Source organism: Oncorhynchus mykiss, chromosome 27, assembly GCF_013265735.2.
Source record: "Oncorhynchus mykiss isolate Arlee chromosome 27, USDA_OmykA_1.1, whole genome shotgun sequence".
Taxonomy (NCBI): Eukaryota; Metazoa; Chordata; class Actinopteri; order Salmoniformes; family Salmonidae; genus Oncorhynchus; species Oncorhynchus mykiss.
In genome coordinates, this window is record NC_048591.1 from 7554678 (window position 1) to 7569102 (window position 14425).

General features: G+C 44.4%; 1 protein-coding gene across 2 annotated transcripts in view; it reads right to left on the reverse strand.

The window, feature by feature from the left end:
* Nucleotides 1-13168, reverse strand: part of LOC110507447 (sodium channel subunit beta-4) — a 36265-nt gene extending 23097 nt beyond the window's left edge. Inside the window, exon 1 of one of the 2 annotated variants that reach the window (XM_021587447.2) lies at nt 12313-13168. In XM_021587447.2, the coding sequence (XP_021443122.1) occupies nt 12313-12406 (94 nt within the window). In that variant the 5' untranslated portion in view covers nt 12407-13168. The remainder of the gene's footprint in view (nt 1-12312) is intronic. The other variant, XM_021587448.2, reaches the window with a different exon arrangement.
* Between the last annotated feature and the right edge of the window lie 1257 nt (nt 13169-14425).

Here is a 14425-nt window from a genome sequence, read left to right on the forward strand (position 1 = left end):
TTGAGATGTTGCTTCAATATATCCACATCATTTTCCTTCATCATGATGCCATCTATTTTGTGAAGAGCACCAGTCCCTCCTGCAACAAAGCACCCCCACAACATGATGGTGCCACCCCCGTGAATCACGGTTGGGATGGTGTTCTTCGGTTTCCTTTTAACTCCAAACAAAACAATGGTCATTATGACCAAACAGTTCTAATTTTATTTAATCAGACCAAAGGCAATTTCTCCAAAAAGTACGATCTTTGTCCCTATGTGCAGTTGCAAACCGTAGTCTGGCTTTTTTATGGTGGTTTTTGAGCAGTGGCTTCTTCCTTGCTGAGCTGCATTTCAGGTTATGTTGATAAAGGACTTATTTTACTGTGGATATAGATACTTTTGTACCTGTTTCCTCCAGAATCTGGAGGTCATTTGCTGTTGTTCTGGGATTGATTTGCACTTTTCGCACAAAAGTATGTTAATCTCTAGGAGACAGATCACATCTCCTTCCTGAGCCGTAAGACTGCTGCGTGGTCCCATGGTGTTATTCTTGAGTACTATTGTACAGATGAACGTGGTACTTTCAGGCATTTGGACATTGCTACCAAGGATGAACCAGACTTGTGGAGGTCTACAATTTTTTTTCTGAGGTCTTGGCTGATTTCCTTTGATTTTTCCATGATGTCAAGCAAAGAGGCACTAGTCCTGTTGACTCAAATGATGTCAAGAAGCTTCTAAAGCCATGACATAATTTTCTGGAATTTTCCAAACTGTTTAAAGACACAGTCAACTTAGTGTATGTAAACTTCTGACCCACTGGAATTGTGATACAGTGAATTATATGTGAAATAATCTGTCTGTAAACAATTGTTGAAAAAATGACTTGTGTCATGCACAAAGTGGATGTCTTAACCGACTTGCCATAACTATAGTTTGTTAACAAGACATTTGTGAAGTGGTTGAAAAATGAGTTTTAATGACTCCAACCTAAGCGTATGTAAACTTCCAACTTCAACTGTATGTAATCATAACTGTTATATTTACACAAATTCTGATTATTCCCAGGGATACACACACATCCTGAACTATATGTAAATATGTTAGTTAAAAAGAATACAACATTTCCCTTGACATTGTGATCCCCAATGTAAAAAAATAGCTCAACTTACCCCACTCTACCCTACGTTAATTACCCATTGGTCTTTCTGAGGCTGAGAGTTGTTTTTCTCCATTAGACTTACAAGAAAAATAGATGAAGTTGGTAATGCCAGAAAAGATGTTGGCTATTTCACCCCTGCTCTCTCACTTCTAGTGCAAACAAACACACAGATGAGAAGGGGCTTGGTTTTTCATCAGGACTGCACAGCCCTTCGTAAAGATGCACTCCGGGATCTTAAAGGTGCAATATGCAGAAATTGCCCTGCCATTTCCTCGTTGCAAAAATTTGAATAGTTTGCATAATTTCAGTTTATGTGACAAAACAAGCATTCAGAATGGAGATAGTTGTCGTGACGTTGACTACCATTAAATGTGAAGAGTGTACATTATCAAATCAATCAATCAAATTTATTTTATATAGCCCTTCGTACATCAGCTGATATCTCAAAGTGCTGTACAGAAACCCAGCCTAAAACCCCAAACAGCAAGCAATGCAGGTGAAGAAGCACGGTGGCTAGGAAAAACTCCCTAGAAAGGCCAAAACCTAGGAAGAAACCTAGAGAGGAACCAGGCTATGTGGGGTGGCCAGTCCTCTTCTGGCTGTGCCGGGTGGAGATTATAACAAAACATGGTCAAGATGTTCAAATGTTCATAAATGACCAGCATGGTCGAATAATAATAAGGCAGAATAGTTGAAACTGGAGCAGCAGCACAGTCAGGTGGACTGGGGACAGCAAGGAGTCATCATGTCAGGTATTCCTGGGGCATGGTCCTAGGGCTCAGGTCCTCCGAGAGAGAGAAAGAAAGAGAGAATTAGAGAGAGCATATGTGGGATGGCCAGTCCTCTTCTGGCTGTGCCGGGTGGAGATTATAACAAAACATGGTCAAGATGTTCAAATGTTCATAAATGACCAGCATGGTCGAATAATAATAAGGCAGAATAGTTGAAACTGGAGCAGCAGCACAGTCAGGTGGACTGGGGACAGCAAGGAGTCATCATGTCAGGTAGTCCTGGGGCATGGTCCTAGGGCTCAGGTCCTCCGAGAGAGAGAAAGAGAGAAGGAGAGAATTAGAGAACGCACACTTAGATTCACACAGGACACCGAATAGGACAGGAGAAGTACTCCAGATATAACAAACTGACCCTAGCCCCCCGACACATAAACTACTGCAGCATAAATACTGGAGGCTGAGACAGGAGGGGTCAGGAGACACTGTGGCCCACTCCGAGGACACCCCCGGACAGGGCCAAACAGGAAGGATATAACCCCACCCACTTTGCCAAAGCACAGCCCCCACACCACTAGAGGGATATCTTCAACCACCAACATACCATCCTGAGACAAGGCTGAGTATAGCCCACAAAGACCTCCGCCACGGCACAACTTAAGGGGGGGGGGGGGGGGGCAACCCAGACAGGATGACCACATCAGTGACTCAACCCACTCAGGTGACGCACCCCCTCCAGGGACGGCATGAGAGAGCCCCAGTAAAGCCAGTGACTCAGCCCCTGTAATAGGGTTAGAGGCAGAGAATCCCAGTGGAAAGAGGGGAACCGGCCAGGCAGAGACAGCAAGGGTGGTTCGTTGCTCCAGAGCCTTTCCGTTCACCCTCCCACTCCTGGGCCAGACTACACTCAATCATATGACCCACTGAAGAGATGAGTCTTCAGTAGAGACTTAAAGGTTAAGACCGAGTTTGCGTCTCTGACATGGGTAGGCAGACCGTTCCATAAAAATGGAGCTCTATAGGAGAAAGCCCTGCCTCCAGCTGTTTGCTTAAAAATTCTAGGGACAATTAGGAGGCCTGCGTCTTGTGACCGTAGCGTACGTGTAGGTATGTACGGCAGGACCAAATCAGAGAGATAGATAGGAGCAAGCCCATGTAATGCTTTGTAGGTTAGCAGTAAAACCTTGAAATCAGCCCTTGCTTTGACAGGAAGCCAGTGTAGAGAGGCTAGCACTGGAGTAATATGATCAAATTTTTTGGTTCTAGTCAGGATTCTAGCAGCCGTATTTAGCACTAACTGAAGTTTATTTAGTGCTTTATCCGGGTAGCCGGAAAGTAGAGCATTGCAGTAGTCTAACCTGGAAGTGACAAAAGCATGGATTAATTTTTCTGCATCATTTTTGGACAGAAAGTTCCTGATTTTTGCAATGTTACGTAGATGGAAAAAAGCTGTCCTTGAAATGGTCTTGATATGTTCTTCAAAAGAGAGATCAGGGTCCAGAGTAACGCCGAGGTCCTTCACAGTTTTATTTGAGACGACTGTACAACCATTAAGATTAATTGTCAGATTCAACAGAAGATCTCTTTGTTTCTTGGGACCTAGAACAAGCATCTCTGTTTTGTCCGAGTTTAAAAGTAGAAAGTTTGCAGCCATCCACTTCCTTATGTCTGAAACACATTCTTCTAGCAAGGGCAATTTTGGGGCTTCACCATGTTTAATTGAAATGTACAGCTGTGTGTCATCCGCATAGCAGTGAAAGTTAACATTATGTTTTTGAATAACATCCCCAAGAGGTAAAATATATAGTGAAAACAATAGTGGTCCTAAAACGGAACCTTGAGGAACACCGAAATTTACAGTTGATTTGTCAGAGGACAGACCATTCACAGAGACAAACTGATATCTTTCCGACAGATAAGATCTAAACCAGGCCAGAACTTGTCCGTGTAGACCAATTTGGGTTTCCAATCTCTCCAAAAGAATGTGGTGATCGATGGTATCAAAAGCAGCACTAAGGTCTAGGAGCACGAGGACAGATGCAGAGCCTCGGTCCGATGCCATTAAAATGTAATTTACCACCTTCACAAGTGCCGTCTCAGTGCTATGATGGGGTCTAAAACCAGACTGAAGCATTTCGTATACATTGTTTGTCTTCAGGAAGGCAGTGAGTTGTTGCGCAACAGCCTTTTCTAAAATTTTTGAGAGGAATGGAAGATTCGATATAGGCCGATAGTTTTTTATATTTTCTGGGTCAAGGTTTGGCTTTTTCAAGAGAGGCTTTATTACTGCCACTTTTAGTGAGTTTGGTACACATCCGGTGGATAGAGAGCTGTTTATTATGTTCAACATAGGAGGGCCAAGCACAGGAAGCAGCTCTTTCAGTAGTTTAGTTGGAATAGGGTCCAGTATGCAGCTTGAAGGTTTAGAGGCCATGATTATTTTCATCATTGTGTCAAGAGATATAGTACTAAAACACTTGAGTGTCTCTCTTGATCCTAGGTCCTGGCAGAGTTGTGCAGACTCAGGACAACTGAGCTTTGAAGGAATACGCAGATTTAAGGAAGAGTCCGTAATTTGCTTTCTAATAATCATAATCTTTTCCTCAAAGAAGTTCATGAATTTATCACTGCTAAAGTGAAAGTCATCCTCTCTTGGGGAATGCTGCTTTTTAGTTAGCTTTGCGACAGTATCAAAAAGGAATTTCGGATTGTTCTTATTTTCCTCAATTAAGTTAGAAAAATAGGATGATCGAGCAGCAGTAAGGGCTCTTCGGTACTGCACAGTACTGTCTTTCCAAGCTAGTCGGAAGACTTCCAGTTTGGTGTGGCGCCATTTCCGTTCCAATTTTCTGGAAGCTTGCTTCAGAGCTCGGGTATTTTCTGTGTACCAGGGAGCTAGTTTCTTATGAGAAATGTTTTTAGTTTTTAGGGGTGCAACAGCATCTAGGGTATTGCGCAAGGTTAAGTTGAGTTCCTCAGTTAGGTGGTTAACTGATTTTTGTCCTCTAGCGTCCTTGGGTAGGCAGAAGGAGTCTGGAAGGACATCAAGGAATCTTTGTGTTGTCTGTGAATTTATAGCACGACTTTTGATGATCCTTGGTTGGGGTCTGAGCAGATTATTTGTTGCAATTGCAAACGTAATAAAATGGTGGTCCGATAGTCCAGGATTATGAGGAAAAACATTAAGATCCACAACATTTATTCCATGGGACAAAACTAGGTCCAGCGTATGACTGTGACAGTGAGTGGGTCCAGAGACATGTTGGACAAAACCCACTGAGTCGATGATGGCTCCGAAAGCCTTTTGGAGTGGGTCTGTGGACTTTTCCATGTGAATATTAAAGTCACCAAAGATTAGAATATTATCCGCTATGACTACAAGGTCCGATAGGAATTCAGGGAACTCAGTGAGGAACGCTGTATATGGCCCAGGAGGCCTGTAAACAGTAGCTATAAAAAGTGATTGAGTAGGCTGCATAGATTTCATGACTAGAAGCTCAAAAGACGAAAACGTCATTTTTTTTTTTGTAAATTGAAATTTGCTATCGTAAATGTTAGCAACACCTCCGCCTTTGCGGGATGCACGGGGGATATGGTCACTAGTGTAGCCAGGAGGTGAGGCCTCATTTAACACAGTAAATTCATCAGGCTTAAGCCATGTTTCAGTCAGGCCAATCACATCAAGATTATGATCAGTGATTAGTTCATTGACTATAATTGCCTTTGAAGTAAGCGATCTAACATTAAGTAGCCCTATTTTGAGATGTGAGGTATCATGATCTCTTTCAATAATGACAGGAATGGAGGTGGTCTTTATCCTAGTGAGATTGCTAAGGCGAACACTGCCATGTTTAGTTTTGCCCAACCTAGGTCGAGGCACAGACACGGTCTCAATGGTGATAGCTGAGCTGACTACACTGACTGTGCTAGTGGCAGACTCCACTATGCTGGCAGGCTGGCTAACAGCCTGCTGCCTGGCCTGCACCCTATTTCATTGTGGAGCTAGAGGAGTTAGAGCCCTGTCTATGTTGGTAGATAAAATGAGAGCACCCCTCCAGCTAGGATGGAGTCCGTCACTCCTCAGCAGGTCAGGCTTGGTCCTGTTTGTGGGTGAGTCCCAGAAAGAGGGCCAATTATCTACAAATTCTATCTTTTGGGAGGGGCAGAAAACAGTTTTCAACCAGCGATTGAGTTGTGAGACTCTGCTGTAGAGCTCATCACTCCCCCTAACTGGGAGGGGGCCAGAGACAATTACTCGATGCCGACACATCTTTCTAGCTGATTTACACGCAGAAGCTATGTTGCGCTTGGTGATCTCTTGACTGTTTCATCCTAACATCGTTGGTGCCGACGTGGATAACAATATCTCTATACTCTCTACACTCGCCAGTTTTAGCTTTAGCCAGCACCATCTTCAGATTAGCCTTAACGTCGGTAGCCCTGCCCCCCGGTAAACAGTGTATGATCGCTGGATGATTCTCAAGTCTAATACTGCGGGTAATGGAGTCGCCAATGACTAGAGTTTTCAATTTGTCAGAGCTAATGGTGGGAAGCTTCGGCGTCTCAGACCCCGTAACGGGAGGAGTAGAGACCAGAGAAGACTCGGCCTCTGACTCCGACCCGCTGCTTAATGGGGAAAACCGGTTGAAAGTTTCTGTCGGCTGAATGAGCGACACCGGTTGAGCGTTCCTACAGCATTTCCCTCCAGAAACCGTGAGAAAGTTGTCCGGCTGCGGGGACTGTGCCAGGGGATTTATACTACTATCTGTACTTACTGGTGGCACAGACGCTGTTTCATCCTTTCCTACACTGAAATTACCCTTGCCTAGCGATTGCGTCTGAAGCTGGGCTTGTAGCACAGCTATCCTCGCCGTAAGGCGAGTACAGCGACTGCAATTAGAAGGCATCATGTTAATGTTACTACTTAGCTTCGGCTGTTGGAGGTCCTGACGAACCGTGTCCAGATAAAGCGTCCGGAGTGAAAAAGTTGAGTAGGAAAAAACAAAAATATAAACGGTAATTAAAAAGTAAAAACCGTAAATTTGTCAGGTAGCAAAACAGGTTGGCAACAAAACGCACAGCAACTCAAAAACAAGTCTGCAAGTCGTGACCGGAAATGACGTCAAAGTCCAGACCAAAGTCCAGTCCAGACCTGAATCAAATCAATTGGAAAGCGGTCGCTGACATCCCCGTCTAGACTCAAACTGTTACAGACCTATACCATCCTGCCCTGCGTTTCTAAAGTCTTCGAAAGTCAAGTGAACAAACAGATCACCAACCATTTTGTATCCCACCTCCCACTTCTCCGCTATGCAATCTGGTTTCCTAGCTGGTCACGGGTGCACCTCAGCCACACTCAAGGTCCTAAACGATATCATAACCACCATTGATAAAAGACAGTACTGTGCAGTTGCCTTCATCGACCTGGCCAAGGCTCTGTCAATCAAAGTATTCTTATTGGTAGACTCAACAGCCTTGGTTTCTCTAATGACTGCCTCGCCTGGTTAACTAACTATTTCTCAGATAGAGTTCAGTGTGTAAAATCGGAAGGCCTGTTGTCCGTACCTCTGGCAGTCTCTATGGGGTGCCACAGGGTTCAATTCTTGGGTCGACTCTTTTCTCTGTTTATATCAATGACGTTGCTCTTGCTGCGGGTGATTCTTTGATCCACCACTAAGCAGATGACACTATTCGGTATACATCTGGCACTTCTTTGGACACTGTGTTAACACACCTCCAAACGAGCTTCAACGCCATACAACACTCCTTCCGTGGCCTCCAACTGCTCTTAAATGTTAGTAAAACAAAATGCATGCTCTTCAACCGATCGCTGCCCACAACTGCCCAACTGACTAGCATCACTACTCTGGACGGTTCCAACTTAGAGTATGTGGACAGCTATAAATACCTAGGTTTCTGCCTAGACTGTAAACTCTCCTTCCAGACTCACATTAAGCATCTCCAATCCAAAGTTAAATCTAGAATCGGCATCCTATTTCACAACATACTACCCACCACTGCGACCTGTATGCTCTCGTTGGCTGGTCCTCGCTACATATTCATCGCCAAACCCACTGGCTCCAGGTCATCTATAAGTCTTTGCTAGGTAAAGCTCCGTCTTATCTCAGCTCACTGGTCACCATAGCAACACCCACCAGTAGCACGCATTCCAGCAGATATATTTCACTAGTCATCCCCAAATCCAACACCTACTTTGGCTGCCTTTCCTTCTAGTTCTCTGCTGCCAATGACTGGAACGAATTGCAAACATCACTGAAGTTGGAGACTTATATCTAACTCACTAACTATAAGCATCAGCAGTCAGAGCAGCTTACCAATCGCTGGCCTACCTGGTTAAATAAAGGTGATTTTTTTCCCCCTCTATGTGTAATTTAATTACGTGATTAAACTAATCATGTAACTTTAATTGAATAGAATGTCGGGGCACCACAGAAAAAATGTTGTTTGTATTGTGTCATTTACCCAAATACAACTCTTCAGATATTTTCATATATTATCAAAACAGTCGCTTATTAATGAATTGTACTTCATCAGTCTCATTACTGAATGTCGCAAACCCTTAGATATCTGAACGAACCCTAGCATAGAATCATGAATCAGCGACATACAAATTGGCTTAATTATTTATTTTCTAACGAACTTAATCAATCACAGAAATGCATGATAAACACACCATTAGTTATGCATTGGGTACTAAACATGACCCGAGGAAAAGTCCCTAGTGGACGAAACCGATATGACGGCTTGGTAGACAAAGGAAAGGGGGTGTGGAATGCTCAAGTGTTGGAGACTCATAGCTGATATCTACACCCATAGAAATGGCTAATACTTTAAATATGAACAACCGCTCATTCGAAAATAAATTGCAATTGACATATTTACGTGCGTATGTCTTGTTGTCTCTCTCTGTGGTCGCCGGTCCATCTGCTGGAGAGAGTCGACAGAAAAGTCTCTGGTTGCGTTCCTAATGGATACGTCAGGCATACCCATGTTGTCGCAGAGAATAGGTGTTTTGGCGGTTGTCGTATTCTTCGTCCTAGGCTATGTACATTTCCAGCTACAGACTGAAAAGGCCTCGTCTAAGATTTACTCCTGCTGTGGAAATGGTTTAGAGTTTCACAATTTCCAGCCGTGTACCAACGCTACATGCTGTATGGTCTCCTCGGCCTGTAGAGTTGTAGTTCGTAACCATTTGACATGTAGCTACCACTCCATACTTTTCTGGTCTCATGGTCTATCGTGTTGTAGTCATTTCAACGTGGGGACTCTGTCTTGATGTTCTCTGACTTTAGTTTGTAAATTTTCTTAACCATTCCAACATGTAGCCACCGCTTCAATCTTTTCTGGTCTTGTAGTTTGTCAGCGGTGGCACGCTGTCTAATGTAAATGTTGTCGGAAGTTGGTTTTATAGAAGATGGGGCTGTACCATGATGCCTAATGTAATGTCTGGCGTCACGGGGGCGTGGCCACTGGCTAGTTAAAACTTTATACCTAAACAATTATCTTGTTTAAAAGGACAACATCACATTACATCTTCTCACAAATAGTTTCATATTGAATCATATATTTTACACAACATTCAGGTAGAAAACTAATAACTGAGGAAGGTACACTTCCAGAGATTATCTCGTTATCTTGTCCTACTGCCTCCTACTTCCTGATGTCACAAAATAAAACATCTTTGACATAAAATACCCACGGACCATGGGAGTTTTGGCCAGAGAAGCTCTTTAGTCTCCCAGAGGTTTCTTTCCTCTCAATATTCCATGGCAGCAAAGAGAGTTTCTACCAGGAACTTATGACCGTTGTAAAACCTGAGGTGGGAGAGAGAGTGGGAGAGGGGAGGAGCCACGATATACACCCAAAAGGGTCACGTTGTGACACAATCAAAGTACCATCTAAACTGCTGTGAAATATTTGTTCAATAATCCCCTCCAAAAATGTTTCAGCTGTTTCAAGCTGGTGTACAGAACCGAAAGTAAAAGACGCAAAAAACTAAACTTAAGAACAAGAAGCATAGGAATAGCACACATAGAACAGATCTACCACTTCTTAGACTTGCTTTCAACGAGAATGACAAATCTCACATTTCTTTCTGAATTTGGTCAGGTCGCCCAAAAAGTTAGATATTGCATCTTTAATTAAGCGCAACAAATTTGTAACATATAGTACAAATTGGATTTGTAACTTAATACAAATTGCAAAAAAAAACTTAAAAAGAAATTCAGGACGTAATGTATCATATGAAATGGATGACATAGTACACAATTGGAGGACGTAGTACACACAAAACGGGGACCAGAGTTGGCTCATGAGCACCACTTTCAAAACTACTGGCTGAAATTATACTAAAGTTTGAGAGCGCATCTTCAAGCCTCATGTTTTTGTGTTTTGTGTTTGGCTACATTCTGATGTGCAACTAGGATGTCCTAATTCCCTGACCTTCTATCCATCACCTGATGTAAAGAACAAGTCTACCAGCGAACATCTCTCATACTGTAGTCTAGTAGTCTCTCTATCCACTCTGCCAATGTAGAATGACCATAGGATCTAATGATATTATATGGGACATACAGGCACACAAACATGCCAACAACATTATAAATCCTTCCCTGGTCTCTGATGGATGGCTCGGGGGGGTGTTGGCTTGCCCTACTATAGGCCTGGAACCCAATCTTTTTTGTTGGAGGTTAAACCATCCACCATACGCTAGGGGTTTATATACGAACATGCACATTAACCCTTCGCCCCCCCCCCCCCCCCCCCCTGACGCAGAGCCAAGGAGAGCCGCCGGGCAGAGAATCCAGAGAAAACTGGCCGTGGATACACACAGACAAGAGAGGCTACTTAACAGGGACGTCCTATAATCTAATCTAATATCATGTCACATTCCATCTCAAAAAAATATGCAAATGAAAAGCCTATTTATTATCGGTAGCTCTCTGCTGTGTTAGCCTCCTTAGAATCGTATGCTAATTTAGATTCAAAAACTTGCTTTAAGATGTTTTGTGCAATCTTGTGACCTTGCTCTTGTTTGATTGGTGGGTTGATGTCAGTGCCAATAAGGCACTCACCTCAAAAGATGCTGAGGAGTCTTAGGGTTACCCCACTAAGAATTGTGTCCATATTACAGTAGGTGCTAACAATTAGCGTTAACAAACTGATATGATCATGTGTGGATTCTCAAATACATGGGGTTTAGTTGGTCTCAAGCTTGAGTAACTATATTGTATTACTGTAGATTGTACAGCACTATGTGTTGAAAGCAGTCAGGTACTCTACTACAAAGCAAACCTATAGAGCAACGTGTATCATAATATACCACATCACCCAGACATACAAATGTAGGGTACCATGTGGTTGTTGGGTCATTGTTAAGTGGTCATACTAGTCTGTACATAGCTAAACAAAACACGTTAAAAGGATAATAAACAGATTGCAGGACGAAAACTGAGGAGAATGAGAATGGATGGATATCCTATGATTTGAGTAGGTATTGATCCAGCCTGCTCATTATCTGACTTTAAAAAATATCTATTTAAATATATTTTCCCCCTCAAAAAATGTATTTTCCCCAAAATATATTTTCCCCCAAAATAAGATATTCCTCCATATATTCCTATACACTTCCCTCACTGTAGTAAGACCTTACACTTCATCCAGTCAGCTGTATAAGAAAAATATGTCCCTGATTAAGTGATATGTGTAAATGTACCGTGACAGAATGAAGTGCGTAGTTGAATCTGCATCGCTGGTTCCTCTGATGAGAAGACAGCGTAAAGGGCTGCCTTTTGAAAACTACACTGTGTTCCTCACATGACAAATTCCATCCCACTGCCTCATATAGATGAATGTTGTCTTGTCCCATGGACCATTCCCTCCATTCCCCCCTAAACATGTAAACATTGGACATTATGACACTCATTGACTTGGCAGGGTCCATTGGCAGTGCCCATAATTCCACTTGCTCTAAACAGGATCCATTGTTACCGGCATCCTCTTATTGACTCTGGATCTACGCCTTGCTATCTCAAATTCATCCCCTCCACTCACTCTCTTAGTGAAATAGCAAGATGCAGCACTTGCTGCCCTGACCTGGCTAAAACACATGACTCTGGGTCTCCCGATATAGAAAAGTATGAACCGTGTAAGCAAATAAACCCCCGCCTTACAAGCAACAAGTAAATGAGCATGCAACCCTGTCCTCCGGCGTCGGACACATTTCTGCAAGCTCGGCAGAACCTGCAGTGATTTGGCTGGCACCCCAGGGGTAGATGGAGGGAGACGGGTGCAGAGAGAGAGAGAGAGAGAGAGAGAGAGAGAGCGAGAGAGAGAGAGAGAGAGAGAGATAAAGGGATAGAGCAAGAGAGAGTTAGAGAGAGGAGACGAAAAATGCCAGTATAAAGTCAGCTTTTGGACTCACCGAGCAGAAGTGTGACGACAACACTGGCATGGACGGTGTCTCCTGAACGCAAACACCTGGACATAGTGAACCTGCCGCTTCCTTTGGACTCCATATCCTACTGGGTCCGTCTGGCAATCTGTCAGTCCGTCTGTTTATCTGTATGTCTGTCAGTCCTCCCCTGGATACACACTTTGGGTGTGTGTGTGTGTTGGCTGGAGCAAGCAGGGGTGCGGGTGGGATAGAGGGGAGGGGCAGGGTGAGGTGGGACGCAGAGCGAGCAAAGAAATAAAAACGCAAGACTTGTCAGTCTGCAAAGTCCTGCTGTGAGTGTCTCCCTCCTCTTCTCCCTCCTTTGCGGTGAGTCCCAGAGAAGTAGAGTGAATTGATGGCTTATTTCTGGATTATGAGTCCTGTCTACCCTTCTGTATGTGCCAGGCTGAAGGCAGACTGAAAGAGAGAGTAACAGAAAGAGACAGACGAAGGGAAGGCTCCTGCACCTGATCCAGACTCTCTCTCTCTCTTTGCTTCAGTCGCTCACTCTCACTCGCCGACACACTGATTATCTGCTGAATCCCTCAGCCTGAGAGCTAGAGCAAGCAGAGGAGAGGGAAAAAAACTCACTCAGAGAGAGCGAGCATCTGCACCGCAGAGCAATGGAGCTGTGGAGGCAGTCGGGGGATGTCAGCGTTGCCCCTTACGGAGAGCTGCATGTGGGGGGAGGGAGCGGCGAGGACAGCAGAGCCTGGAGCTCAGGCAGACAGGCAGCAGGCAGCAGGCGGTATGTGTCTCCCTAGCCGGCACAGGGAGGAATGAGCGGGGAGGGAGAGCCACTGCAGCAGAGGCATGGAGGACAGAGTGAGCGAGTAGGAGGGAAAGAGGGGAGGGGGAGGGATGGGAGAGGAGAGGAGTTGAATGGGGACCTTCAGCCTGATTGCATCTGGGGGCTATCTCACACTAGAGGGTCCTGCAACCCACCCTGTCTATCACTGCGCCCGTTGCCGGGTTTAGGAGGGTTTCTCTGGGTACACTGCCATCTATACCCCCCTCCATCCTGGATCACCTCCCATCACTTTCCATCAACTTTCCATATATATTTTAGAATAATGACTTTTCCTTGAAAGCTGTTTTTATTTCACCTAGCCACACACACTTGTGTTTTGTCTCCATGACTCATCTAATTCCCCCTTCATGTACCCTTCCATGACTCATCTAATTCCCCCTACATGTACCATTCCATCAGTTCTTGTTCAATCCAGTTGGATTTCGAACAAAGATAGTTCATTTTTTCTCTCTGTGAGTTTTAAAAACCGAGGGGTTCCTGCAAAGCAGGCTGTGACCAGTGAAGTCACTGAGCTCAACTACCAGATCAGATGCCACGCCAGATAATTGATGTGCATGCATGCACAGTACCAGGACGTTATTGACACATGTTCAGATTGTATGGGTCTTCATAGTCCTGCTAAAACATCTCTGTCGCATCTGTTGTTTCTGCAGCAGCATTGGCGATACTTTATCACAAACGCGTTTCACTCTATCAACAAACTCTCCAAATAATGAGGAAATCAGAAAATACCACTAAAATAACCAACGTTTAAGAAAGGCTGTCGTAATCGCAATCACGTTGACTGATTTCCGTGTGCACGCACAGAATGTCCTGTACATGTTGCTTTGAACTTGACTGCCCATGCCTCGCGCTCTGCCTCTCTCCCACCCCCACCCTGTCACCCATATGATTGAGGGCCCTGAATGCGTGACCTCCACCACCTGTCACCGGTTGAGTGGGAGTAGGTGTCGGGTCACCCATTCCCATGGCACTGGGTGCTTGATTCCTGGGGAGGGTGTGTGAGATGAGGGGTGTGGGTGTGTGAGAGGGGTGTGGAGATGAGGGGTGCGGCACAGTGAGAGGTACAGAGACCCCTTAAAAAAAGTCACTGTAATTGACCTTTGAGGGTTCACATGACAGAATCCAGAGGGGCAAGGGTCAAAGGTCATGTAAATGGGGCCAACAAAAACACTAAATATTGAGTAATATTGCATCCGAACATCCTCACTTTGATAAAGGCACTCCCGTACACTCCACCAGTCCTTCCAACTACTAGTCTTGAGTGTGTAAAGGGGTGTGTGTGTGTGT